General features: G+C 46.8%; 1 protein-coding gene and 1 non-coding gene across 6 annotated transcripts in view; one reads left to right on the top strand and one right to left on the bottom strand.

Moving 5' to 3' along the window:
* Positions 1 to 8,983: 8,983 nt before the first annotated feature.
* FEZ1 (fasciculation and elongation protein zeta 1) overlaps positions 8,984 to 24,629 on the bottom strand; it is a 42,369-nt gene continuing 26,723 nt past the window's right edge. For 4 of the 5 annotated variants that reach the window (XM_043873831.1, XM_043873856.1, XM_043873847.1 and 1 more), the window contains 6 exons: positions 23,496 to 23,664; positions 20,117 to 20,460; positions 19,063 to 19,143; positions 16,762 to 16,837; positions 12,331 to 12,396; positions 8,984 to 9,340 (listed from right to left, as the gene is read on the bottom strand). In XM_043873831.1, the coding sequence (XP_043729766.1) occupies positions 9,324 to 9,340; positions 12,331 to 12,396; positions 16,762 to 16,837; positions 19,063 to 19,143; positions 20,117 to 20,460; positions 23,496 to 23,664 (753 nt within the window). In that variant the 3' untranslated portion in view covers positions 8,984 to 9,323. The remainder of the gene's footprint in view (positions 9,341 to 12,330; positions 12,397 to 16,761; positions 16,838 to 19,062; positions 19,144 to 20,116; positions 20,461 to 23,495; positions 23,665 to 24,629) is intronic. The other variant, XM_043873865.1, reaches the window with a different exon arrangement.
* TRNAG-CCC lies at positions 11,021 to 11,093 on the top strand. Its single transcript has one exon. It is a non-coding gene; the product is annotated as a tRNA-Gly (tRNA).

The following is a 24,629-nucleotide window of genomic DNA, read 5'->3' as shown; positions in this document are numbered from 1 at the left end:
TCCCTGGTGGTCCAGTGGTTAAGACTCTGAGCTTCCAATGCAGGGGGTATACGTTCCATCCCTGCTTGGGGATCTAAGATCCCACATGACCTGCAGCCAAAAAAATGACAACAATAAATTTTTTAGTTAAAAAATAAATAAAAAGGAAAACATATCTCTATACCCATTGTTCCATCCAGAGTGAGAAAGCAAGATAATCCAAGAGGGCGCTGCATTAAGAAAAAAAAAATGGGAAGAATATATTTGCCTATGGAAGAGAAGAATCTCCTCCCTTTAACTGCAGAGGTACCTGTGTCTTATAACCAAATGCCTTCAGTACTGTGACCTGTTTGCCTGACCTACAGAGGGAGTCGTGAGCCTTGGGGCATAAAAGCTACCAGGGTTGCTTGTGCTATATGCAGAACAGGTTGCACAACAACTGGATCGTTCCCAGATTCTGATCAAGATGCTGAAGACTGAGAAACACCGCTCTCAGAAAATCGCTCTCAGTTGTCTTTTAGGAGTGCCTTGCTTTATAGCTGCTCCCATGAATTTCCTTCTGCTAAACACACTACAACCCCCGAGCCTGTTACATCATTCAGTGAGCATTCAAGGATGGCTACTATGTGCCTGGCATCGAATGAGGGACAGAGGGTGATTCAACTCTGCAGAGCATCCCGGGGCAAGGGTCACAGGGGACTGGTAGAAAGAAGGCCGATAGCATCAGACTCCACACGTTTTTATGTGCTCAGTCGCTCAGTCACATCTGATTCTTTGCAACCCCATGGACTGTAGCCCTCTAGGCTCCTCTGTCCATGGGATGTCCCAGGCAAGAATATGGGAGTGGGATGCCATTTCCTTCTCCAGGGCATCTTCCCGACCCAGGGATCAAATCTGCATCTCTTGCGTCTTCTGCATTGGCAGGCGGATTCTTAACCACTGGGCCACCTGGGAAGCCTCATATGTTTCCATATTTCTATGGTGGTGTCTTATTTTTATCCCTCAGACCAGGCAGATTTTTTTTTTTTTGGCTGCACCATGAAGCTTGGGAATCTTAGTTCCCCCTTCAGGGATCAGAACCCCGAGTCCCCTGCAGGGGAAGCATGAAGTCTTAACCACTGGATGGCCAGGGAAGTCCCCAGGCCAATTTTATTATACCACTGTCAAGTATACCTTACACTTTTATATTTCTCAGCCTCTCTCTGGGCCAATCTCATTTAGCCCCTTCACAAATTAAATGCATCTCATTAAACCAAACCCATTTAGGACAATGCCCTTCAGGTGTGTGCATCTTAGTACATCTTTCATTTTAAGACAAGTGTTTGATTTATTTTTCATCTCATTACACTCTTTAAAATTATGTGCATCTCATTACTCAGTGCACTGAGACGACTTATTTCAGGTGTAGACATTACACCCAGTATTATCAGGCAAGAATTTTTTTTTTTCATTTCATTACAAGCCTGACAATTTATGTACATCTCATTACAATCAGCCGTTTAAGACAATTCCCTTCAGTTGTGTACATCTCATTATACCTTTTCATTTTCAGATTTTTTTTTTCATCTTATTACACCCAAGCATTATCCAGAGCACTCACATCAGGTATGTAGTTTTCTCATCCACCTGTTCTTTTGTGAATTTCTGGGTGGTTGTTCCCCCAATGGTACTGCAACATTTTTATGACATCAGACTCATGGAAGGCCAGCTCTGCCCACCTGAGGGCCTCCCATGGCTCCTCTGCAGCCAAGGAAGAACACTGGATTTCCCAGGATTCGGGGGAGACCCTGGCAATACCCGCCTTCACACACAGGGACCATCTAAACTCACTTCCTCACTGGTACAGAGAGAAAGCGAGAAGGGACGGTCGCTATGTTCGCCTTCAGTGGATCTTCTATACTGTCTTACAGACAACAGTACCTCGGGTCCCCAGCGTCTCCTGGGGGTGCTGCTCCTCTGTCGGGAGCCCCCACCCTGCCAGAGAAGCTGAGACCACATCACCACCCAGGCCCCCAGCAGCCAGGCTTCTCCATACTTCCTGCTGCCCTTTTGACTGTATGGTGCTCCGTATCCACATGGGGTCAACATTTTGGAAGGAAATGAAATAACCCAGCACTCTTGGGATGAAATTCCCTAGTACCTCCCAGCCCAAGGCCATCTTCATCTCTGACCCCCTCAACTCCCACCCTTGGGCTACTCCGCTGAGTAGTAGAATTGCTGAGGGGGCACCTTAGAATTGCTGAGCAGGTTTTTGGAGGTGTAGGCACCCCTGTTCTATTCTCGATCTGCTAGAGCAGACCCTCCAACGGTGGGGCCGAGGTCAGTGCATTTTCAATAGCAACCCAGAGATGCCGAATCACTGTCTCACCCAAGCCTGGTTTCAGAAAAAGTTCAGTGGCCAGTCGCTCTGAGCTTGAAAGAGCCTTGTGACCCTCAGAACCGTCCCCTCCAGGGGTCTTTGCAGGTGACAAGGATCCAAGCCTAGAGTGAAAACAATCGTTTCTCAGTCCTGGAAAGGGAACTAAAGGTCATTAAACCCAACTTTCTCACCCTCTGTGGGAACCCCATCCACAGCATTGTAAATTGTCATCCACCTTTACCATCCACATCCAGCGAGGGAACCCAGTGTCTCCCAGTGATCCCGGTAACCTCCACCCTGCTAGCTGAGAGCTGCCCTCTGGCGGCAGGGGGAGGAAGCGGCGGTCTCCAGGCTTACCTCCTATGAGAGAGATTGCAATGCCTCTCCCCAACCTCTAGAGTGAAAGTTGTGTCGGACTCTTTGCGGCCGCGTGGACTATACAGTCCTTGGAATTCTCCAGGCAAAAATACGGGAGTGGGTTACCATTGCCTTCTCCAGGGGATCTTCCCAACCCAGGATCGAATCCAAGTCTCCCTCATTGCAGATGATTCTTTACCAGCTGAGTCACCAAGGAAGCCCAAGAATCTGCCACAATGCAGGAGACACTGGTTCCATCCCCAGGTGGGGAAGATCCGCTGGAGAAGGGATAAGCTACCCACTCCTGTATTCTTGAGAAATCAGAACATGATCCAGCTCTTTGCTTGTCTCCTTATGCAGGAGAGCTCGGAGGCCACAGGTTCTAGAATCAGATGGGCCACCACTAAGCAGGATTTAGGGAGCATAAAGGTTGAGGTGGGGCTGATTTTGGGGGAACAGGCCACACCCTGTATTGTTTTGGTCTTGTTTTCAGGTCTTCTGTGACCACTGGATTGAAAAAATAATGAGGCTCAAGAGGCCCTAGGGCTCAGTTCTTTCTCTTACGTTTCTTGAAGTTTACCAGCAAAAATAAAAGTCACAATTTATCCAGCACTTTGCCTATATGCTATATACTGTAAATGATTCAAAACAACCCTGAGAGAATTACTGGGATTATTGCTAATATTAATATTCCCATTTCTAAAATAAGGAGATGTGTGCATGCTAAATCACTTCAGTCATGTCCGACTCATTGCAACTCCATGAACTGTAGCCCGCCAGGCTCCTCTGTCCATGGGATTCTCCAGGCAAGAATACTGGAGTGGGTTGCCATGCCCTCCTCCAGGGGATCTTCCTGACCCAGGGATCAAACCCATGTCTCTTATGTCTCCTGCATTGGCAGATGGGTTCTTTACCACCAGCACCACCTGGGAAGCCCCAAAATAAGGAGATAGAGAAATTAAATTTCTCAAAAATTATTCAAAAAATATGTAGTAGAGCTGGATTTGACCCCAACCCTCAAACCCACACTCCTTGATTGAGATAATTTGCCTCCTGAGATTTGGCCTGACCAGGGCTGAGCTTCAAGGCCAAGGGAGGAGACTCCTCTGGTCCCTGAATTCCTTGGAGGTCCATGTATCCCTGCATCTGCCTTTGCTTTCCTCCTCTTGGTTTCCAAGATGAAACAGCCTTCAAAGACATGGGGTCCAGGACTTCCCTGGTAGTCCAGTGGTTAAGACTCTGTGCTTCCAATGCAGGAGGCGCTGGTTCAATCCCTGGTTGGGGAACTAAGATTTCACATGGTGCACAGTGCAGCCAAAGAAGTTTAAAGAAGTAGGATCCAAACCTTAGCTGCTTCTCCTGCAACAGATCATCTGCCCACTAGTCCACTGGCTCCCACTGGAACCATTTACATTTGGGAGGAGGGGCAGGACATAAACCCTTAAGAAATTTCTCTGCACACTTTTCTAGTAGAGATGGATGCGCAAGATCAGTGATCTGAGTGATGACCGCAGACCTCCCTCCCTCACTTCCAGCCTCTGTAGATAATGCCCCCCTCCCCTGCCCCTGTTCTGTTCAGAGGGCAAGGCCAGACTCCTGGGTTTTTTAGGCTGGAATACCGAGGGCTTCCCTGCTGGCTCGTCAGTCAAGAATCCACCTGCAATGCAGGAGACCCAGGTACGATCCCTGAATCTAGAAGATCCCCTGAAGGAGGAAATGGCAACCCACTCCAGTATTCTTGCCTGGGAAATCCCATGGACAGAGGAGCCTGGTGGGCTACAGTCCATGGCGTTGCAAAGAGTCAGACACAACCGAGGGGCCGAGCATGCACGCACTGAGGGTAAAACCAGGTTGAAAGATGGAAGAAGGACAAAGAGACAGGAGCTTGTCTCTGGGACAGAGAATGGAGCACGGAGCCTAGACGAAGTGGGGGAGGCTGCCGAGAGCAGAGGGCAGGCCCGGGGACCCCAACATGGTCAGGTCTGGAATGCTCTAATCGGAAAAACAAAATGGTTCTGTTCAAGGAGGAGAGGAGAGAGAAGTGGAAATACATGGGACTGGAGGACAGACCCCTGGCCTTTCACTGACTCCCCTCTCTGGTTCTGTGATTCATTTTCCTGTTCTCCGGCAGTTGGAGAGTGAAGAGAGAACCAAGACGGGGACTTAGGATAGAGGAAGGAGAGAGAGGGAGGGAAGGGGAGAGAGATGGGGACTAGATGTGCTTGTGTCTCTGGGGTTTTTCAGACAAAGCTATTATCAAAATGCCAACCAGCTCCTGCCTGGCCTATTTGCATATTCCATGCTGTGCTCTTTGAAGCAGGATGAATATGCATGAGGGCCTGGGTGGGGGTGTGGAGCTGCAGGGCTGTGAGCTAAGGTGGCTCATTGTTCTTTTAAAAGAAAGGCATTAATATGAAGCCAAGCACCTTCCTGGTCAGCAGAGTGGCCTCTGCATCCGCCTCTCTGGTGAAGAGAGGAAGAGAGCAAAGCTGAGGCTCAGACAGAAAGCCTAAGGACTCTCCTCTCATCCTCCCAAGAAAAGAAATAATCAGGCCCCAACAAGAATGAGAGTGTATCTTCTCCAAGAGCAGCATCTAATTATTCTCCCCTCCACGCATACTAATCATGGAGGCTGGCCCTGGTGAGAGTCACCTCTCCTGGCTCTCTTAGAGATGAGGCCCCCCATCTCCCAATTCAGGCTTCTGCTGAAGAAGGGTGGGCCCCGGTGCCCCCTGCTCCTGGCCTTCGGTGAGACGAAGTGCTCTGCATAACAGGGCCTTAGGAGGAGTCCCTAGGACACAGTGGTACTCAAAGGCCACAGAACAGACTCATCACATCCATTGGGACTTGGCTCATCATTCATCCTAAGACATCCAGAGGAGCGCACCTTCTTGGATTTTTTGCATCTCTTGCCTGACCTCTAAGTGAAGACAGTTCTAGTCCAGATAATACTCCAGTGCATAGGCAAAAGGTTTATTTCATTTAAAAAATCCAATTTATCCCACAAAACATATTGCCCCAACACCCTTCCCTTTGGGTTTTCTTTCTGAGATACCCCATCTGTCTCCCACACTGAAGCAGAGGCACAAGATGAGGGAGTGTGTGGACAGTCCATGTGGACAATAGCTTGTCCTCACAGGGTCATTGTGGCTCAGCTGGTAAAGAATCCACCTGCAATGCAGGAGACCTAGGTTCGATTCCTGGGTTTGCAAGAACCTCTGGGGAAGGGAAAGGCTACCCACTCCAGTATTGTGGCCTGGAGAATTCCATGGACTGTATAGTCCATGGGGTCACAAAAAGTTGGACACGACTGAGCAAATTTCACTTTCACAGGATCATTTGTTTCAACTCTACACAACTGAAGGCTGGGGTCAGGCCCCACAGGGACATTTCCTCACCAAGGCTGGATCAGATTAGGCTTCGCAAACCCACATGGAGGCCTTTAGTTGATGGAGACAAGCCTTGGTAAAGGAGCCCGCTGGCCAGACCAAGTCCTACCTGCCCAGGAGGGCACTCTGCAGGACTTGGCTGCCCAGTGCCCTGGCTGAGTGTGGACACCCTAGGTGGACTTGAGTTTTGCCGTCCAAACTGACTGGGGCCTGAAGAATCATCTGCCCTGGGACGACTCCTGAAAGATAAGGAGAGGAGAAGTGGTCACATGTGCAGTCACGTGTTAATCACACTGTTCACACTTTCCGGGTTCAGTCTTTGAGAGTCAGGGTTCCAGCAACTCTGAAAGTGTCTCTGAACTTAACACAAACACCAACTGCCTGGAAATCGCACTAAACTGCAGCTTCCAGGGACTTTCCTGGCAGTCCAGGGATTAAGACTCCAGGCTTCCACGGCTGAGGGGACGGGTTTGATCCCTGGTCAGGGAAACTAAGACCCCATGTACCTCCTGGCATGGTGAAAAGGAAAAAACCTGCAGCTTCTGACGGGGGTAGAGGATGGGTGGGTGGGGGATTGGGATCTGAGTTCTTTACATTTGTAATAAATTCCTAGACGTTGTCTCTGCTGCTGGGCTGGGCCCCACGTGTTGAGGAGCAAGGACAGAGGAAAGAGTGATGCAAAACCAGAGGCCATGAATCTACCTTCCCGCTCAGCTCCTGATGTGGACCACAGGCGAGAAACGGCAGTCACTGCTCCCACCCCTCCTCCTAGACTCACCTCCTCGGAGATGGAGCATCTCCTTGACACTTGAGATTTATTTTTAACTGCCAGCAGCTTTGATTAGCTTGTCACTGCTGCCTCAGACACCTGCTGGCAGGATAAATTGGGGGAAAGGAGTGGCTGACCCAGATATGACAAATCCTAGGCGGGAAGGCAGGCTCCGGGGGAATTCACTGCTCCCTCAGAGCTGGCCATGCGTGCACGGTGCTAAGGACCTCACCCTGCCCGTGGCCTTTGCCCCGTGACCTTGGCACCAGGGGACGCAGAGCCGCAGGTGTCCCTTTTGTCAGAGCTGAGCCTGAGCATCTGTACAACTACCTCATGCTGTTTCCATTTTCCTACCTCATGCTGTGGCCAGGGCGCTGTCCACGTGGAAGCCCTGCTCTGTGTGGATGCCTGAGTTGGAGAGCTGCCGGCAGTGGGGCGGTTTCCCCGGTGGGTCCCCCCTCACCCCCAGGGGAGATTGCTACTGCTCTGTAGCAGAGCTCCTAGAGAAGCTGAGCCCCATGGAATGAGAGATAGAGTACCAAGGATGCCCTCTATTGTCACCTGCGTCCATCTGTGACCTTCTGTGGAGATGCCCGTGTGATGAAGCACAGCTTTCCGTGTGGCATACAAACGCCAACTCCTAAGGAGGGGTGGAGATCTAGGTACACAAGAGGCCGAGGTACCGAGCTGACTCCACCACTTTGAGCGTCTCTGCTTCTTGGTCTCTCATCCGTCTCTCAGGGCAATGCTGAGACGCAAGATAATTTGTCAAGGTGATTATGGCAGGTACATAGCAAGTACTTGAGGAAAGTTTTTAAAGACAGAAATGAAATTGTGCAATTTGCAGAGAGGTGGATGGACCTAGGGATTGTCATACAGAGAGAAGTCAGAAAAACAAGTATCTTACATTAATGCATACATGTGGAATCTAGGGAAAATGGTGCAGATGAACCTATTCATTGCAAAGCAGAAATGGAGACGCAGATGTAGAGAACCAATGGATGGACACCAATGGGGGAGAAGGGTTGGGAAGGACTGGGAGGTTAGGGTTGACATATATACACTGCTGTGTATGAAGCGGATGGCTGGTAAGGACCTACTGTATAGCACGGGGTGGGGGTAAAAGTCCTGTTTGTAGGACATATATTAAGTTAGCCTTAAAAATGCATTCCAATACATATTAGGTACAAATGCTGTTTGATTCCACTTATACGAGGTACCTTGAATAGTCAAATTCATGGAGTCAGAAAGTACACCAGTAGAAGCCAGGGGGCAGGGGCTGGGAAGGGGGGGGCGGAATGAGGAGTTGTGTTTAATGGGGACAATTTCAGTTTAGGAAGGTGAAAACACTGGGGAGTTGGATGACGTTGGTGAGAGCCGCACAACAACATATTGAACTATAGTAGGTTTTATATGACACGACTTTTACCACAATAAAAAAGGATTTTTTTTTAAAAGATGGGGCTGGGGGAATCCACAGAATTAGGACCATTCAAACCAGAAGATGGAAGCCGGCAGTTCAGGTTGTGCCGAAGTGGAGCCCCTTCCAGACACAAGGACAGCTTTCACCTGCCGGCAGGTCGTGGCTGGCAGCTGCCTGTCACCGATGCCGGGGATAGCATGTGGGAGGCGAGGGCCGCGGGGAGGTGGGGAGGACACAGACAGCCAGAGGACACCAGGGATCATAAGGGGCGGTCAGGAAGGCAGCCGCAGCCGCCCGCACCGAGAGAGCCAGCAGAGCTCAAGCCCTCCAGCCCTCAGACCTCGGGGTGTCCACCCGGCCATCCCAACAGGAGGCATCAGAGCCGCCCTGCTTCCCGCTAAGCCTCACTCTCCATCTGCTAACTTCCCAGTCTCCTCCCCAACCAGTACTTCGCATAGCACCTTGTGGGGCTCCCTCTGGAACTGTCAAGCAACGACATCTTAGGAGTCTGTGGACGGCCTCCTCCCTGTCTGGACAATGGCAGCCCCATCACGACCCACCAAAGCGCACAACAGGTACCACCCCATCCCCTAACGCCCCACCGCTGCCGTGGACCAGAAGCCTCGCCTGGAGGCAGCGACAGGTCCGTTCTCTGGAGGTTTGTACCAGAGCGCCGAGGGATACCACACGCCAAAGCACATGAAGCATACTAATTAAATGAAGGTTTATTTCAAAATTAGTCTTAGGGTGGAAGCTGTTTTTGAGGGCTGGAGCCAGACTACATCATGAGCGGTGACAGCATCTGCCTCCCTCCGACACGGGCGGAGAAGAGGCGACATCACCAGCCCTGCCCGACGGTCATGCATCCAATGGTTACTAGGACTAGAAGCCAACAGCAAAGGACCCCGCGCGTTTGCTCATGTTTAATCCGGGTTAAGCTATACATGTTTAAATACACGGCGGAGGCTACGTGGTGTCATGCAGTCCCTGCGGTGGGATGACGCTTGCTCAGTGACCTCCGCAGCAAGGCTGCCCCCGAGGGCAAGGTTAGGTGGGACAGAGCACTGGAAAGAGAAGAGAGAGGGCTCGTCAGAGCAAGTGTGGGGCCGGACCTCCCGGCCCAGGGTGGCCCTGACCTCTCGCTGGTGTCCTGAGCAGAGAACCACCCGCCCCCTTAGGACCAGGGAAGGATGGCAATCACGTGTCTTCCTTTCAGAAGGAGAACGAGCCACTGGTAGGTGGTGGTAGTGTAGTGATGAAGTGGGTCTTCTCTGCTGTCCAACCGCACTGGTTCGAATCCCGGGACTGGCTGTTATTAACTACAACCTTCGGGAAATAACTTCTAGCACCTGTGTCTGTTTTCCTTCATGTATACACTAGCCTCTGCCTCTGCCCAGCCCACAGGGTTGCTCAGAGGCAAACAGAAAGTGCTCACAAATGTTAACGAGTTTTATACTTTCACTGACATTTCAGCGGATCGTGAGGGGTAAAGTCTAGCCTTTGGGCTCCCAGACTTATAGAACCCATTGCCACAAACCTCCTTTGAGAAATGGGATGCTCTTTTAAAACCTTTTAAGGGTCAGAAAGAAAGAAAAGAAAGTGAAGTAGCTCAGTCATGTCCGACTCTTTGTAACCCCATGGACTGTAGCCCACCAGGCTCCTCTGTCCATGGGATTCTCCAGGCAAGAATACTGGAGTGGATTGCCATTTCCTTCTCTGGGGGATCTTCCCGACCCAGGTATCGAACTCGGGTCTCCCACATTGCAGGTAGATGCTTTAACCTCTGAGCCACCAGGGAAGCCCTGTTGAGCCTAAATTCATCCTGCCAAAATTTAAGATTCATCTTTCTGATCCTTACAGAACAGTACAGCTTAGAGCTTCTAAACTGAGGTCCACAAGCCTTCAGAAACTGCACCCAAGGTTGTCTGTGCCTATGGAGTAAAATCTAATCAGAAAAAGGATCTGGACCATGAATGACCATCAGTGGAGAGCATTACAGGGTTGATGTTTGTGCCCCGCACCCAAGAATTCATGGTGAAGCCCTAACCCTCAGCTATACTTGGAGATGGAGCCTCTGAGAAAGAAGGGTTAAAATGAGGTCATGTGGGTGGGGTGCCGATCTGCTAGGATTAGTGTCCTTGTAAGAAGCAGCACAGAGGCTCTGGCACTTTCTCATCAACAGAAGAAGGGCCATGTGAGGACACAGCAAGAAGGTAGCTGCTTGCAAGCTGAGAAGAGAGCCCTCACTAGAAACCCAATTTACTGGCCCCTTAATCATGGACTTCTACTCTCCAGAACTGTGAGAAAATTAATTTCTGATGTTTAAGCCACCTGGTGGTATTCTGTTTTATCAGCCTGAGCACACTAATATAGATATTAACATCCCCCAAAAGAAAGACAACCAGATGGTAGGTGTCTCTTAATGGAAGTTCCCAACCACTGATAAACTAATGCTTTCCAAAAAACTGTGGATTCGAGGGTACTGAGTCCTCTGGCCCTGCCCCGTCTGGTCTGGTGTGGATCCTCTGAATGTGTTCAGCCCTCTGGCTCCACTGGACAACAGGAAATGCAAAAGGTAGAAGAACATTAAATGAAACCATGAGAATGAAACTACCAAGTAAAAGCTGGAATGAGGAAATTCTATGGATCAAATCACTTGGTTTCTTTATGACATAAAATTCAAAGAATGTGAGAGATGAAGGAAAGGGGAAACTGTATATATATTAATAGAGATTTAAAAGACATCCCTGGTGGCCCAGTGGCTAAGGCTCTGCACTCCCAATGCAGCGGGCCCAGGTTCCATCCCTGGTCAGGGAACTAGACCCCACATGCAGGAACTAAAGATTTCACATTCAGCAACTAAAACACGGTGCAGTCAAATAAATAAAATGAAGAGATTTAAGAGAAACATTATGAAATTGTAATGTATGGAACTTCTTTGGATCCTAATTCAAAGAAATAAACTGAAAAAATTTTACAGGGAAATCTGAACACTTATTGAAGAGTCAAAGATACTTGGGGACAGCGGGGGTGGGGAGGGGGGCAACGCGCATTGCATGAGGGATCTTCGTTCCCCAACCAGAGATTGAACTCTTGCCCCCTGAAGAGGAAGTGTGGAGTCTTAACCACTGAACCACCAGGGAAGTCCCTCAAAGATACTTTAAAATGTTTTATTTTTCTAGTTGTGACCATGATCTCATGATTATGTTTTAGAAATGCATACGGAAACACTTATGGATGAAAAAAGATATAATGGTTGGTATTTGCTTCAAAATAATATGGAAGGGAGAAGCTGGGTATGGTTATAAATGAAACTAGATCGGCCAGGAACTAGTAATTGTTAAAGCCAAATGCTAAGCATGTGACGGTTCACTATCCAGGTGTCTCCAACCTCCAGGATCTAATGCCTGATGATCTGAGGTGGAGCTGATGTAATAGTAATAGAGATAATGTGTACAATAAATGTAATGTGCCTGAATCATCCCCACACCATCCCCTTCCCCTCCCCCTGGAAAAACTGTCCTCCGCAAAACTGGTCCCCGGTGCCAAAACCACTGGGTACCACTGCACTACACCATTCGCTCTACTTTTTCATATGTTAAATGAAAGATGAAACAAAAAATTATGACCCATAATGAAAGATGAAACAAAAAATAGCTGTAAAAGGATGTAGCTAATCATGTCCCTAGTTTGCTGCCTTTCAAGGAGTCGAAACTGTTAAAGGTATCCTGAGGCTTTGTTTTCGCCAACTAAACAGCCCAAGCTCCACAGAACTGTCACAATAAGCCTTTGTACTGGTTTGGCTGCTCTTCGTGTGGAGTCGCTCTGGTGACTCGGGGGTGATGGAATGTCCTCCTCAGGCCTCCTAGCAACATCCAAAGGCAAGGGCCCGCTCACAGTTGTCCACAGAGCTCCCCGGCTCTGCCTGGTCTGGCCCAGTGTAGAGGCTCTGGGAGGCCCACAGTGTGGGCTCTGAGCATCCAGCCAGCAAGAGTCCTGGGGGAGGGGAGTCTCGGGGGTCACTTCTGCTCCCAGAGATCTGGGCTGCTCTTACCTTTTAAAATGTAGTCCGTCAGCAAAGTGGGAACCTTCTCATTATCCTCCTTCATGGCAAAGAGAACTGGAGGGAGGGGAGAGAGAAGAGTCAAGATGAATCAGGGCACAGAGCTCACTTCTGGGCCAGACCATCCACCAACCCAAAGACAAAGAGAGAGGAGTCCAGGAAATCAGACACTTGCTGAGTGTTGAGCAAAGTCTAGACGCCTCTGTCAAGAACCAGCGTTCACCTGCTGGTGAAGAAGAAGCCATCAAAAGAATCAGGGTAGCCCTACTGATGAATTGACGTCCTCTTCTTTTTTCTCTTTTCTTTTAGTCTTTCCTTTTCGTATGCATGTGCTCATCTGTAATTTCCCCATCACCTATGAATTATGTGTCTTTAATGATCATAAAAATAAATAAAGCAATTTAAAAAAGGAATAAACTTTCAGATGCAATCCAAATGTTAAGAATAACAGCTGTCACAGTGCTGAAATTCTGATCTGTCTTTAAAGACGTCCTACTCATACAGATATTATTAGAAAAGTTCTCACCTCCAGTTTATTAAGAGCAAATGAACTTAATTCAACAAATATCTTCTACTTTATGCCCAATACAGTGCTAGAATTTGTGGACATGCAAAAGTATTGATGACCTTAAAGGAGCTTCCAGACTTTTTGTTAAAAAGGGATATGAACTACATATGAAGCAAACAATAGAAAAGTAATTAAAACTTAAGGCTTTTTGTAGAACAGATTTTTCTGTTATTAAACTAAGAAGTACCTTCTCATATTAATTATTCATGATGCAGAAGTCAGCTCTGTAAAAACAATCCTTCAAAAAAATATTAATATCTGTACCTTGTTTATACTATCAAAAAATGAGCGAAAGGATGGGAGTATCCAACAAGAGATCTCATCATCAATAGATGTCTTAAGTAAACTCTGGTATATGCTATCTATGCCATCTCAAACAGCTTCATAAAAAAAGATAGATGAGTATGTATACAAGACACACTTATCAATGAAGAAAGGAAGCTGTGGAACTTAATATATTAATTTTAAAAGAGTAAATAATAAATGTTAACATTCATAGAAAAAATCTGGAAGAATGTGCATAAAACTAAAAAGCAGTTACCTCTGAGTATGAGGCCCCAGGTGATGTTCTCTTTGGCATCATATCTCTATAATGTCCAGATTTTTTCCGTGAGCATGTATTACTGTTTCTTTTCCACTGGATACAATAATCTTTGCACTTAATTTCATTTTTTAAATTTTTTATTTTATATTGGAGTATAGCCAGTTATCAATGTAATATGATAGTTTCAGATGGACAGCGAAGGGACTCAGCCATATATATACATGTATCCATTCTTCCCCAAACTCCCCTCCCATCCAGGCTGCCACAAAACATTGAGCAGAGTTCCTTGGGCTGTACAGTAGGTCCTTGTTAGTTATCCATTTTAAATATAGCAGTGTGTACATGTATTACTTTTTGCAAGTGAAGAAAACACTGACAATCAACTGGCCCTGACGGCTGAGGTCAGGAGGCAACTTGACAATGGAGGGACTCCCTAGTCCATTCCCAGGTCCTGTTCTCCATTGATTATCTTGAAAGTGAAAGTGAAAGTGAAGTCGCTCAGTCATGTCCAACTCTTTGCGACCCCACCGACTAACTATAGCCTACCAGGCTCTTCTGTCCATGGGATTTTCCAGGCAAGAATACTGGAGTGGGTTGCCATTTCCTTCTCCAGATTGATTATCTTAACAAGTTGCAAATCAGGGTCATGGAAAGTGAAAGTCGCTTGGTCGTGTCTGACTCTTTGCAACCCCATGGACTGTAGCCTGCCAGGCTCTTCTGTCCATGGAATTTTCTAGGCCAGAATACTAGAGTGGGTAGCTGCTCTCTTTTCCAGGGGATCTTTCCAATCCAGGGATCGAACCCAGGTTTCCCTCACTGAAGGCTGACTCTTTACGATCTGGGCCACCAGGAAAGCCCACTTGAGTCCAAAACTCAGGAGGGGGCAGGAAAGGGAGCCTGACGATGGCATGAGTCCACAGCCAGGTCCAGAAAAAGACTGGACCTCAGGCCATTCAGGCAACGGTTTGTTTTATTTCTTCTGTATTTTTAGACATGGATTCATTTCAACATAACAGGCTGAAAATATGTTGCAGCTGGGCATGCGAAGACTAAAATAAATGCTGCCCACCAAGAAGATAGCAATAAAAATACAGTAATTGCACTCAGCCCAGCCAACATGTGACCAAGTTGGTCTCCCAAATCCAAAATTTACAAGAATTGTCCAGTCCCCAGAACCAGTCTTGGGCCTATGTTCTTGACTCAGGAGTTGGGAAAAGAGGAATTACTGTTCACAAACCCATACACGGATGTGCCAAAAAAGAGACCTCTCATAACATCCAGGAAAGTTGGTATTCGGGGAAGTTGGCAGGTTTTTTTTTAAAGGAATAAAATATTGGAATGTGGTATGTCTATACGACAGAAGAGAGAGCCATAAAAAGAATGTTAACCAAATGTTAACTGATGTGACTAAAATCATGATATGAAATTTAATAGCCTGTGTAATCCAACTATATGGGAAAGACATAAAATACTATGCCTGAAAAACACCATATAGTAACCACAGTGAAGCGGGGAAGAGGCTATTTATTTTCCTTTATTCACATTTCTATGTTTCCAAAGTATTCTAAATGATGGATATATACTCTAGCCCTAATTTTTTAAATGAACTTGAAAAGTGTACACAAACCACTGTTTCTTGATTAAAATGAAAGGATTTCACTCTGAATTCCTGAATGGGTATCTGTAATAAATTTATAGCTCTTTATTTTTTAAAAAAACAGCATGACAGAGTACTCTACAATATCAACCTTCATAATTTGTCCAAATTATTTCCCAAATGCTTGCTGCTTGTGAAAACACAAACACCTATAAATGTCAGCTCGTTTCTATCTGCTCCCATTAAAAAAAAAAATCTTAGCGCATATTTATGCAAATAAAAGAGCTTCAAATGAGTTAAGAGGAAGCTGATGCACTTTGAATTTAAACTTCCAGGTTCTCAAGGACGTGGTATCTATTGATGGAGGCAAGATTACCATTTATCAGAAACTTCTTTCGTTCTCCAAAATGATAAAAATGAAATCTTTGGACACCTTAAGGAATGGGCCCAGGAGGTATCTACCTTCTTCAGCCAAATAGATGAAGCCCCCCTTCCCTCCCCTTAGGCATCAATACCACGGCCCATTCCCTCTGAGGCAGCGCAGCAACGGCGGGCATCCTGGCTAGTGTGTTACTCAATTCAGAGCACGGTTGCCAGGGTGATGGATGGCCCTGTGATTTACTGAGCCCTTCCTCACATCTCAGCCTAGGATTTTTCTCTTCCTAAAAAATCAAGCTGACACTGATGGCTAACACTCTGTGCCCCCAGCCCTTTGGGGGTTGTAGTGTCTGATGTATTGAGAGATTTTGCCTAAAAAGGCTCTCTATCACAGGCTGTTTTCCCCAACAGCTCTGAATGTTTGTTAATATTACTGGACAATAGAGTCATGGCCTGGGAGGAAAACCAGACTGTATTCTCTCCCATCAGCCTCACCCCACCCAAGAAACCTTGCTTCTCATTAAATACAGTCAGTCCGTTAGAAGGAGCTCCCTGCTTTGGGAACACAAGGCAACCTCAAACTGCAGGCAAGGCGGAGAACGCATGGCCTTGAGATCTGTGGGCGAACCACAGAAAGTCCCCCGCTCAACCTCCTCCATCAGCTCGTTTTCTCTGGCAAGTCTCTTCCCTTCCAGGAACCAGGAAAAGACAAGGCAGCTCCTAGTATCACTGAAGAGCTCTTTAATTCTGCCCCATGTAGGGGACATGATGCAACGGTGTGGAGCACATTTTGATCCATTGAAACTGCACTGTAATATTTAAAATAGATAACCAACAAGGTCCTACTGTATAGCACAGGGAACTCTGCTCAATATTCTGTAACAATCTAATTGGGAAAAGAATTTGAAAAAGAACAGATGCATGTATATGTATAACTGAATCACTCTGTTGTATATCTGAAATTAACACAATAGTGTTAGTCAACTGTATTCCAATATAAAATAAAAAGTTAAAGGTGGGGGTGGAAGGGAAACTCAGGAAGGAGGGGAGATATATATATATATATATATATATACACACACACACATAGTTATATATATATAGTTATATATATATATAGTTTTATATAGTTATGAGTTATTCACATTGTTGCATGGTAGAAACCAATACATTTTAAAGCAATTATCCTCCAATTAAAAATAATAATAATAGTAATAAAAACAAAAAAGAAACTGCCTTGGGGAAACCTCAGGCCCAAAACACCAAGGGTAAAACTCACAGGGCAAGAGGGACAGAAATGAGCAGTTGATCTGGCTGAGAACGGGAGGAACTCACTGTTAGTCAGCATCTGGAGGTCTTCCACTGATGGGGGCGAGGCCTTCTTCTCATACGGGATGACTGTGTTCAGGTACTAGGAGACAAACAGGGTGTGCTGCGTGTGAGACAGAAGCCCCATTCCCGGGGCCGAGATATGGGTTGACAACATGCATGGGAACTGGCTTTTTCTCTAAAAAACACGCACTCCATCAAATTTGATGTTCTCAACAACACACATGACAACGTGCACACCATTGCTTCAGGATTTCCCCCCATCTTTGGAAAATGTCTCTTTTAAAGGAAGACTTTATCATAATTAAGATTTACATAATTCTCACAAAACAGTAGGATACAAATTCTCTCTGAGTTCCCAAAGACTATGAACCAGGAGACACTGGAACATATCTAGGGACATAAAGCAGAGTGCAAAAATGCCATGGTCTAAAGGTATTGAAATCAACAGAGTCTATTCTATCATCATGGGGTTATGTTAGGAATCAATATCAAAAGATATTTGAGAATAATCCCCATATTGGTTCATAGTGCTTTTCAGGTCTACTATATCCTTCTACTTTTCTACTTATTCTATTAATTTTTGAGAGTTTGATATTGAAACTCCAACTACAAATCTTAATTTATCTACTTAAAAAAATTATAATATATAGTGGAACTAAATGTAACTTTGTTCTGTATTTTCCAGGTCTCCTGTAAATATGTTACCATACTTTCGTAATTTAAAAAAATAAAAAAGAAAGTAAAATTCCCTCCCACCAAAAGTAAGACTTGATCATATTAGCCAGGAAAAGGGTCCCTCCACTCCAACTAATAAAGTCTTCTGACACTAGAAACTTTTTGATTATTTAGGAATACTGGTGAGCTTTTGGTCCTCCAGGCTAAAAGCAGAGAACATTCTACGGGTGTATGATATTTTCTTCTCCTCTGCAGTGCAACTAGAGAATGAATGCTTTCTCTTCTGCCAAAATGACCAGTGAAAAAACCTTAACTCCGCCCAGGGTCTGGCATGTTGGATTTGCTCCCTCTGGTGGAGATGAGGTGCTCCTACAACAAAATCATCTTAGTGACCAGTGGGCTATCCAAAAACACTGGCCAGAGGGACCTGGAAGGTTCTGAGGGAGCCTGACATCACGATTGAGAAAAGTTCAAAACCACGAGTCTTGTGTTTTAGACGTGGCCTTGCCACTAGCAGTATGGCCTGGTGGAAAATTGCCTAACCTCTCTGGGTCTTGGTTCTACCTCTGTGAACTCAGGGGACCAAGTTACATGTTCATAAAATCTCTTCCCGGGAGAGCTCCAGGAGACGGTGAAGGACAGGGAAGCCTGGTATGCTGCAGTGCATGGGGTCACAGAGTCAGACATGACTGAGCGACTCAACAACAACAACAAAAATCTCTTCCCAGTCTGCAGCTCCAGAAGTCTAACACTTAGGATTCAGCCACAAACATGCCTCAAACATACACAGATTTTGTGCATGATCTCAAAGGTGTCTTTGGACTTTCTCTGTTAGATTATGCACTCCATGAGGGCAGGACCAGGACTCACTCATCTATGTACTGCCTGGGGGCCTAGCAACAGAGCTCAAGACATGGCAGGCACTAGAGAGTCAGAAATGCAAAGCATTTCTCAGGGAAGTAATTGATTAAGTGAAGCCAAACTGGAGACCCCACAGTGTGGGTTACAGTCAGCAAGGCAGCTGAAGAGGCAGTCTTGGTGGGACTGGCTCTGCTCGGAGCCCAGGGTACTTGCTAAGTCGCTTCAGTCATGTCTAACTCTGTGCAACCCTCTAGTCGGTAGTCTGCCAGGCTCCTCTGTCCATGGGATTTCCCAAGCGAAAATACTGGCTTAGGTTGCTATTTCCTCCTCCAGAGGATCTTCCCGACACAGGGATTGAACCTGCATCTCTTGATCTCTTGTGACTCCTGCATTGCTGGCAGATTCCTTACCGCTGAGCCACCAGGGAAGCCCAGTGTGGTAGAGCTGATTAAGCTCTTGGATAGCATCTTTCCTGAAGCAGGATCTCCTTTAACGCATTTTGTTCTGAAAGCAACTGAACTCACAGGTCTACAAGGAGTGTTGCGTTTTCACCATGCCCTCTAACATTAAAGTTCAAAAAAACCATTTGCCTTTAAAAAGACACATTCTGCTTCTCCTTCGAATGGAAGAAATCGTTAGGACATCCTCCCACCCACCCAATCTGCCCCCATGCCGGGATAAATCTAGTGCGTCCCCATCCCCCACTCCGCTGAAGAGACCAAGTGGCAAGAGTCTGGGAAGGAAACGGAGCAGAGAGACGGGCCGTACCTGCTTGTCACTTCCCGAGGGGCCGAAAGTCTGGCGGATACCACTCTGCAGGATGTTGGAGATGCCTTCCATGCTGAAGCGCTGCGGGAGCAGAGCGAGACTCAGAAGAGTAAGTGCTTCCCGCTCGTATTCATCGCCCCAGGATGCCCGTGTCCTCCCTAAGCTACCCAGACCTTTCAGCATCCACACCGTCCCAGATTAGGGCCCTGGGGTTTTATAAGTAGAAAGTAAGAGTAAAGACCTGGGCTACAAGACAGGCCAAAACTTCAGCCTGCGCTTTGCAAGAAGAAATAGCAGCATCTCAAAGACTCTTATCTGAGTAAGTCCCTCGGGTGGTAAGACCCACCCCCCCACCTCACCCAGGCACTCCTGGGTTTCCTCATTTCAGCCTCTGTTATGTACACAGAAAATAAAGCAGCACAGGGAAACTTGGACAGATGACAATGAAAATGTCTCAGGAAGAAAACAAAAACAAAATGAGTCATTGGGAAGGACGGATGTGAAGCACCTGTCCTCATCTAGGAAGCTTTTTCCAAAATGCACATGCCTGGGGCCCTATTCAGTAGGTCTCGGAGAGAACTCAGGAATAGGTATTTTGAGAAATCTCCTTAGATGATTCTGCTGAGCCTCACTGATTGAGAATCACTGGTTGGAAGAATCTGGTCACTATACCAAGGTGTCAAAATTTTCAATCCTGAAACACCCTAATGACCTCCTAAAGAGATGAGTCAGGACTATAAACTGTGCTGGTAACAGGGACTCTGAACCTAGAGTCCCAGGGCACAACTCCACTCAATCCTAAATACCTTCACCCCACTTCCTAGGGTCTTGCCTTATTAAAGCACATAGCTGTACTCATTTCTCTTCTAGAGTTGCAGCCTGTCTCCTTCAATTAGACCGGGTGTCCTCTGGGGGCACAGAGGAGATGGGTGGGCTCTTCTCCCTCTCGTGGCCCCCCTGTCTGCCAGGGGGTCCTGCGAAGTCATGGCTCAGGACAGGTCTGTCTGGGCCACAGCCGGGCACCCCCGGTCCTTGCGCCGGGCTGTCCTCTTACCTTGAGAGGCATCTGGCTTCCCTTGTCGATCCGGCTGCTCTGCAGGCTCAACCCTTTCTCTTTCCGCCTCTTCTTCATCAGTTCCCGCTGCTCCTTCTGCTTGTTCTGCACCTCAATGAGCACCGTGATGAAGGAGTTCTTCACTTCCTTCTCGAACTCCAGCTCATCCCGGCGGGCCAGCTGCTGCACTAGCTCCTCCGAGAAGTCTCGGATGGCACCCTCTACTTGGTCCAGGAGCTCCATCAGCTCAGACCCAGACATGTGCCTCAGGCCTGCAGGGGAAGACCGTCCTGCAGGGTCACTGCCTCCAGCCCATGGGAGAGGCTCCCGGGGCCCAGAAGGACCTGCAAGATTTAGGTGCATGCCAGAAGGGAGGGCCAGTTATGGGCTGTGAAAGAAAACATCATCTCGGGGAAACAACGGGGAGAGAAAAACCAATCCCCGGGGAGACCTGTGGACTCTGTCCACAAAAATGCAGGTGGACAGATATGTGGTGTTTGATTACTTGATCGGTCTCCCTAGTTTTCCTCTGTCTCTATAATATTCCTCAGGCTTCCTAGATGGTGCCGGTGGTAAAGAATCCACCGGCCAATGCAGGAAACACAAGAGAGGCTGGTTTGACCCTTGGGTGAGGAAGATTCCATGGAGTAGGAAATGGCAACCCACTCTGGTATTCTTGCCTGGAAAATTCCATGGACAGAGGCGTCTGCTGGGCCACTGTCTATGGGGCTGTAGAAAGTTGGACACGACTGAGCGACTGAGCGCATATAATATTTCTCATGTGAAATGGGTCAAGAAATGAGAGAGGGGGACATGAAGAAGATTTTGACATCCGGGTCAAAGACCAATAAAGAGGTGGTGTCTATTCCCAAGACCTGATCAAGACAGAGCCAAGAGCAAAACAGGCAGAGTGACCTGAGGTCTCTCTACACCGGCTGTCCTGTGTCACAGCGTACGCGTCCGAAAATACGTGAGACGTGCAAAGACAGCAACACGCATGGAAAACTGAAGCCTGGTCTGGTACCGAGTCTTCTGCTACTGTCAGAGAAAAGAAAACGGAATCTGGGATAACAGGACACAGATCTCTTAATTTAAATTCTTATCCCCTCCGACTTCTTCCTTTAAAGTAGATTCGGGAGCATCTTTTCGAATGCCCTCCTTCCTAATGGCATCTTTTGTTTCTTCTACATCAGAATCCATTCTCCTCTCTCTTTCCATTCCCTGCTCTGCCCGGGGTATTTGCTGACTTACTTCAACCTTCTCCTTTAATTCACTCTTTGGAGTTGTCCTCCTCCTTCTGTTTTTGCCATTTCACTCCGCGTTTCAGCTATTTTCCCCAGTCTTTCACTGAGCAGTTCTGTGTATTGGACCTTTGTGTGGCAGAGAATGGCCTGATTGGAACAGCTGTGAATGCAGTGCTGGGGCCAAATCCATGGCTCCCAACAGATTCTTTCTGCTAACATCGCCCTGCCTCCACTCTCTGGAGCCACAGTCTCCCTTATAGGACTCGGTCCCTCAGGTCACGCCTCTGTTTTCACCACTATTCTAATCAGAGTTTGGACTTTTATACCCTGACCATCCCGCCTTCCCTCTCATTTGTTAAGTCCCGCTACCCCCATGCAGATCCACTCCCAGGTAACGTGGCCCTTCCTGCAGCATGGTTACCTTTATCCCTACAGATTGATAAATGTATATCCGTTTTTGCCACTGGTGTTACATCTTTTAATTACACACTTCGTCCGCCTCTTTGTTTGCAGGATCATAATTACTACAAACCTGTGTCAAAGAGTTAATATGATATGCAGATTAAGAGTGTGGACTCTGCGGCTAACCTGCCTGCCTTCAAATTTTGGCTCCACCCCTTATGACCTGAAGGTGGTGTAGGGGCAAATATGCATTAAAAATACAAGGCTTGGGGCTTCCTTGGTGGTTCAGCGGTTAAAACTCCATGTTTCCATTGTTGGGGGTGTGATTCAACCCCTGGTTGGGGAACTAAGATCCCACATGCCACATGATGGGGAAAAAAAAGAGGCTTGATTCTCCTTGTTGAAAATAAGGGAAGAGACTTCTCCTCTCCCTTTCCTCCCTTTTCTTCCAGAATCTCTTTCTCTGTCCTTTTCAAATGTGTGTCATTCATTTTCATGGCTAAATACACCTCCTGCCAGTCTCAGGACTCAGGAATGTTTCCTCAAGGATCTGGTAGTCACTGCTTTGAAAAGTCATCACCAAGAAACAAAACAGGGGCCTCACTCATCACCTGACTCCAAATTGCGAAATTTCCTCAATGTAATGGGTTGTGTCCAATTGCCTGTAGGTAAAGGTTTTGCAAGCTCTTTCTGTGGATGACTGTGATAAGGAGATCAAACAAGTCAATCCTAGAGGAAATTAGTTCTGAATATTCATTGGAAGGACTGATGCTGAAGCTGAAGCTCCAATACTTTGGCCACCTGATGCGAAAAACTGACTCACTAGAAAAGACCCTGATGCTGGGAAAGATTGAGGGCAGGAGGAGAAGGGGACGACAGAGGATGAGATGGTTGGATGGCATCACCGACTCAATGGACATGAGTTTAGGTAAACTCCAGGAGTTGGTGATGGACAGGGAAACCTGGCAGACTGTAGTTCATGGAGTCGCAAACAGTTGGACATGACTGAGCGACTGAACTGAACTGAATGAACTGTGATATGCACCATATTCTGGCTTAATGCTTATTTGATAATAAAATCGTTTTCTTTCTCCTCTACTGTGGAAAGGTTTCCCGGGTGGGGAGGAGATATTATTTTTAAATCATATTTCCCGGACAATGGCCTCAAACAAGTCACTTACTCGTCCAGAAACTCAGTTAGCTCAGTCCTAATGGGGTTGCTACAGGCATGAAATGAGATTATGCGTACAAAGTTTTAGAACAGGCTTTGGCACTCCTAAGTTCTCTAAATATACGAGCTATTATTATCATTACTGTTTGTAGATTTTTTTCATTGACTTTATGGTAGCATCATGTGGGGTTTTCGGGGGGTGCACTGTGCAGCATGTGGGATCTTAGCACCCCAACCAGGAATTGAACCCACACCCCCTGTATTGGAAGTGCAGAGTCTTAACCACTGGACTGCCAGGGAAGCCCCCAGCACGGAAGCATCATTGGGAATAGTGAGTGCAGATTTCCTCTACTTAATCTTGTTCTTTGGTTCATTTTACCACTTTAATTTTGCTCGATGGCCTCCTCCCCACTCTCTGTGACGCGAACTTCTCTACTGATACACAGTAAGAACAGTGATGTCAACTCCCTAGATCCAAGGCTCCATTAGTGGCATGTGAAGCACATGCCCTGCCCAGCAGAGCTGAGTTCATCCTTCGCGAGTCCACCCCGAGGACCCTCACCTTCGTAGGACCAGTTGTTGTTGAAGGTCTGGGTCAAGGCCTGCATCTCCTGCAGGAGGACCGAGTCTGCCTGGGAGGAGGTTTCTCCCCCATCCTCCTCTTCCAGGACCTCCTCTTCCTCTTCAGGGTCGGGGGAATTCTGCATCATTTCCTCAATCTCTTCAATCACCTGAAGAGGGTACACAAGCGAGCACTCACTCTTCTCTGCTGCAGGGATATCTCAGCGTGAAGGATGATCAATGAAGGATGTGCCTAATTTGCTGTCTTTGTAAAATTCCTACAGCAGTATTGTTACTTAATAAATATTGAATAATAACAAAAATAAATCTGACCAAAGGCTTGCAAACACTCTCCCTTTAATGCAAAGCCCTCTTTAACGTCAAACCTCTTCCAAGAACACCATTTAGATGAGTGCTTTATTGGAAATAAACTGCTCTTTCAGGAAACAAAGCGGAGCTGCCTGGAAGGGAACATTTACTTCAATTTGCTGAGCACTTTCTTCCTGAGTGGGGGAATATTTCATCCACCCAACTCGAACACAAAATCCAGTCCATTCATTGTGATGATGCCTATGACCGGAAATGGCAGTGTTCCTAGGACAGCTCAAACTCATGTACAGCTTTTCACATAGAGGAAAAGAGCTCTGCCTCCAGCATTCACCAGGACAAGAACTAAAGCTGGCCAACAAGTGCAAAAAAGACCATTAAATAATGATAGAATAAGTAGGGTCTGGACGCAGAAAATAGGTAAGAAACTCAGCTATAATCTAGACTGTTGTAGGGGACTGGTTCTAGAAGATGCGAGTCAAATTAGATAACTGCCAAAAGGGAAAAAGGTGAACTATTGAACAACGCACAAGACTTTGGACACTAATTGTTCACACATGGAGAAAAGGGAATGAGCAAGGACTACTTCTTTGGAAGGAGCCATTGATGAGTCTGGTCAGAACAGAGCATCTGTATATTTGTCTGTTCTCGATGCTGTGATGGGCTCCGGCTCCAAGGCCACTGGTTACTGAAGTGGGTTCCTTTATGTTAGGCTGGACTAAAGATAAAGGCACTTAAGAGTTTCCTCCTTTGGAATAATTTCCATTTTATTCCAAAGCTTTCCCATCTCCACTCACAAATTTAAGGG

The sequence above is a fragment of the Cervus elaphus genome, chromosome 2 (genome assembly GCF_910594005.1).
Source record: "Cervus elaphus chromosome 2, mCerEla1.1, whole genome shotgun sequence".
In the NCBI taxonomy this organism is placed as follows: Eukaryota; Metazoa; Chordata; class Mammalia; order Artiodactyla; family Cervidae; genus Cervus; species Cervus elaphus.
This window is presented reverse-complemented; position numbering and strand designations above follow the sequence as displayed.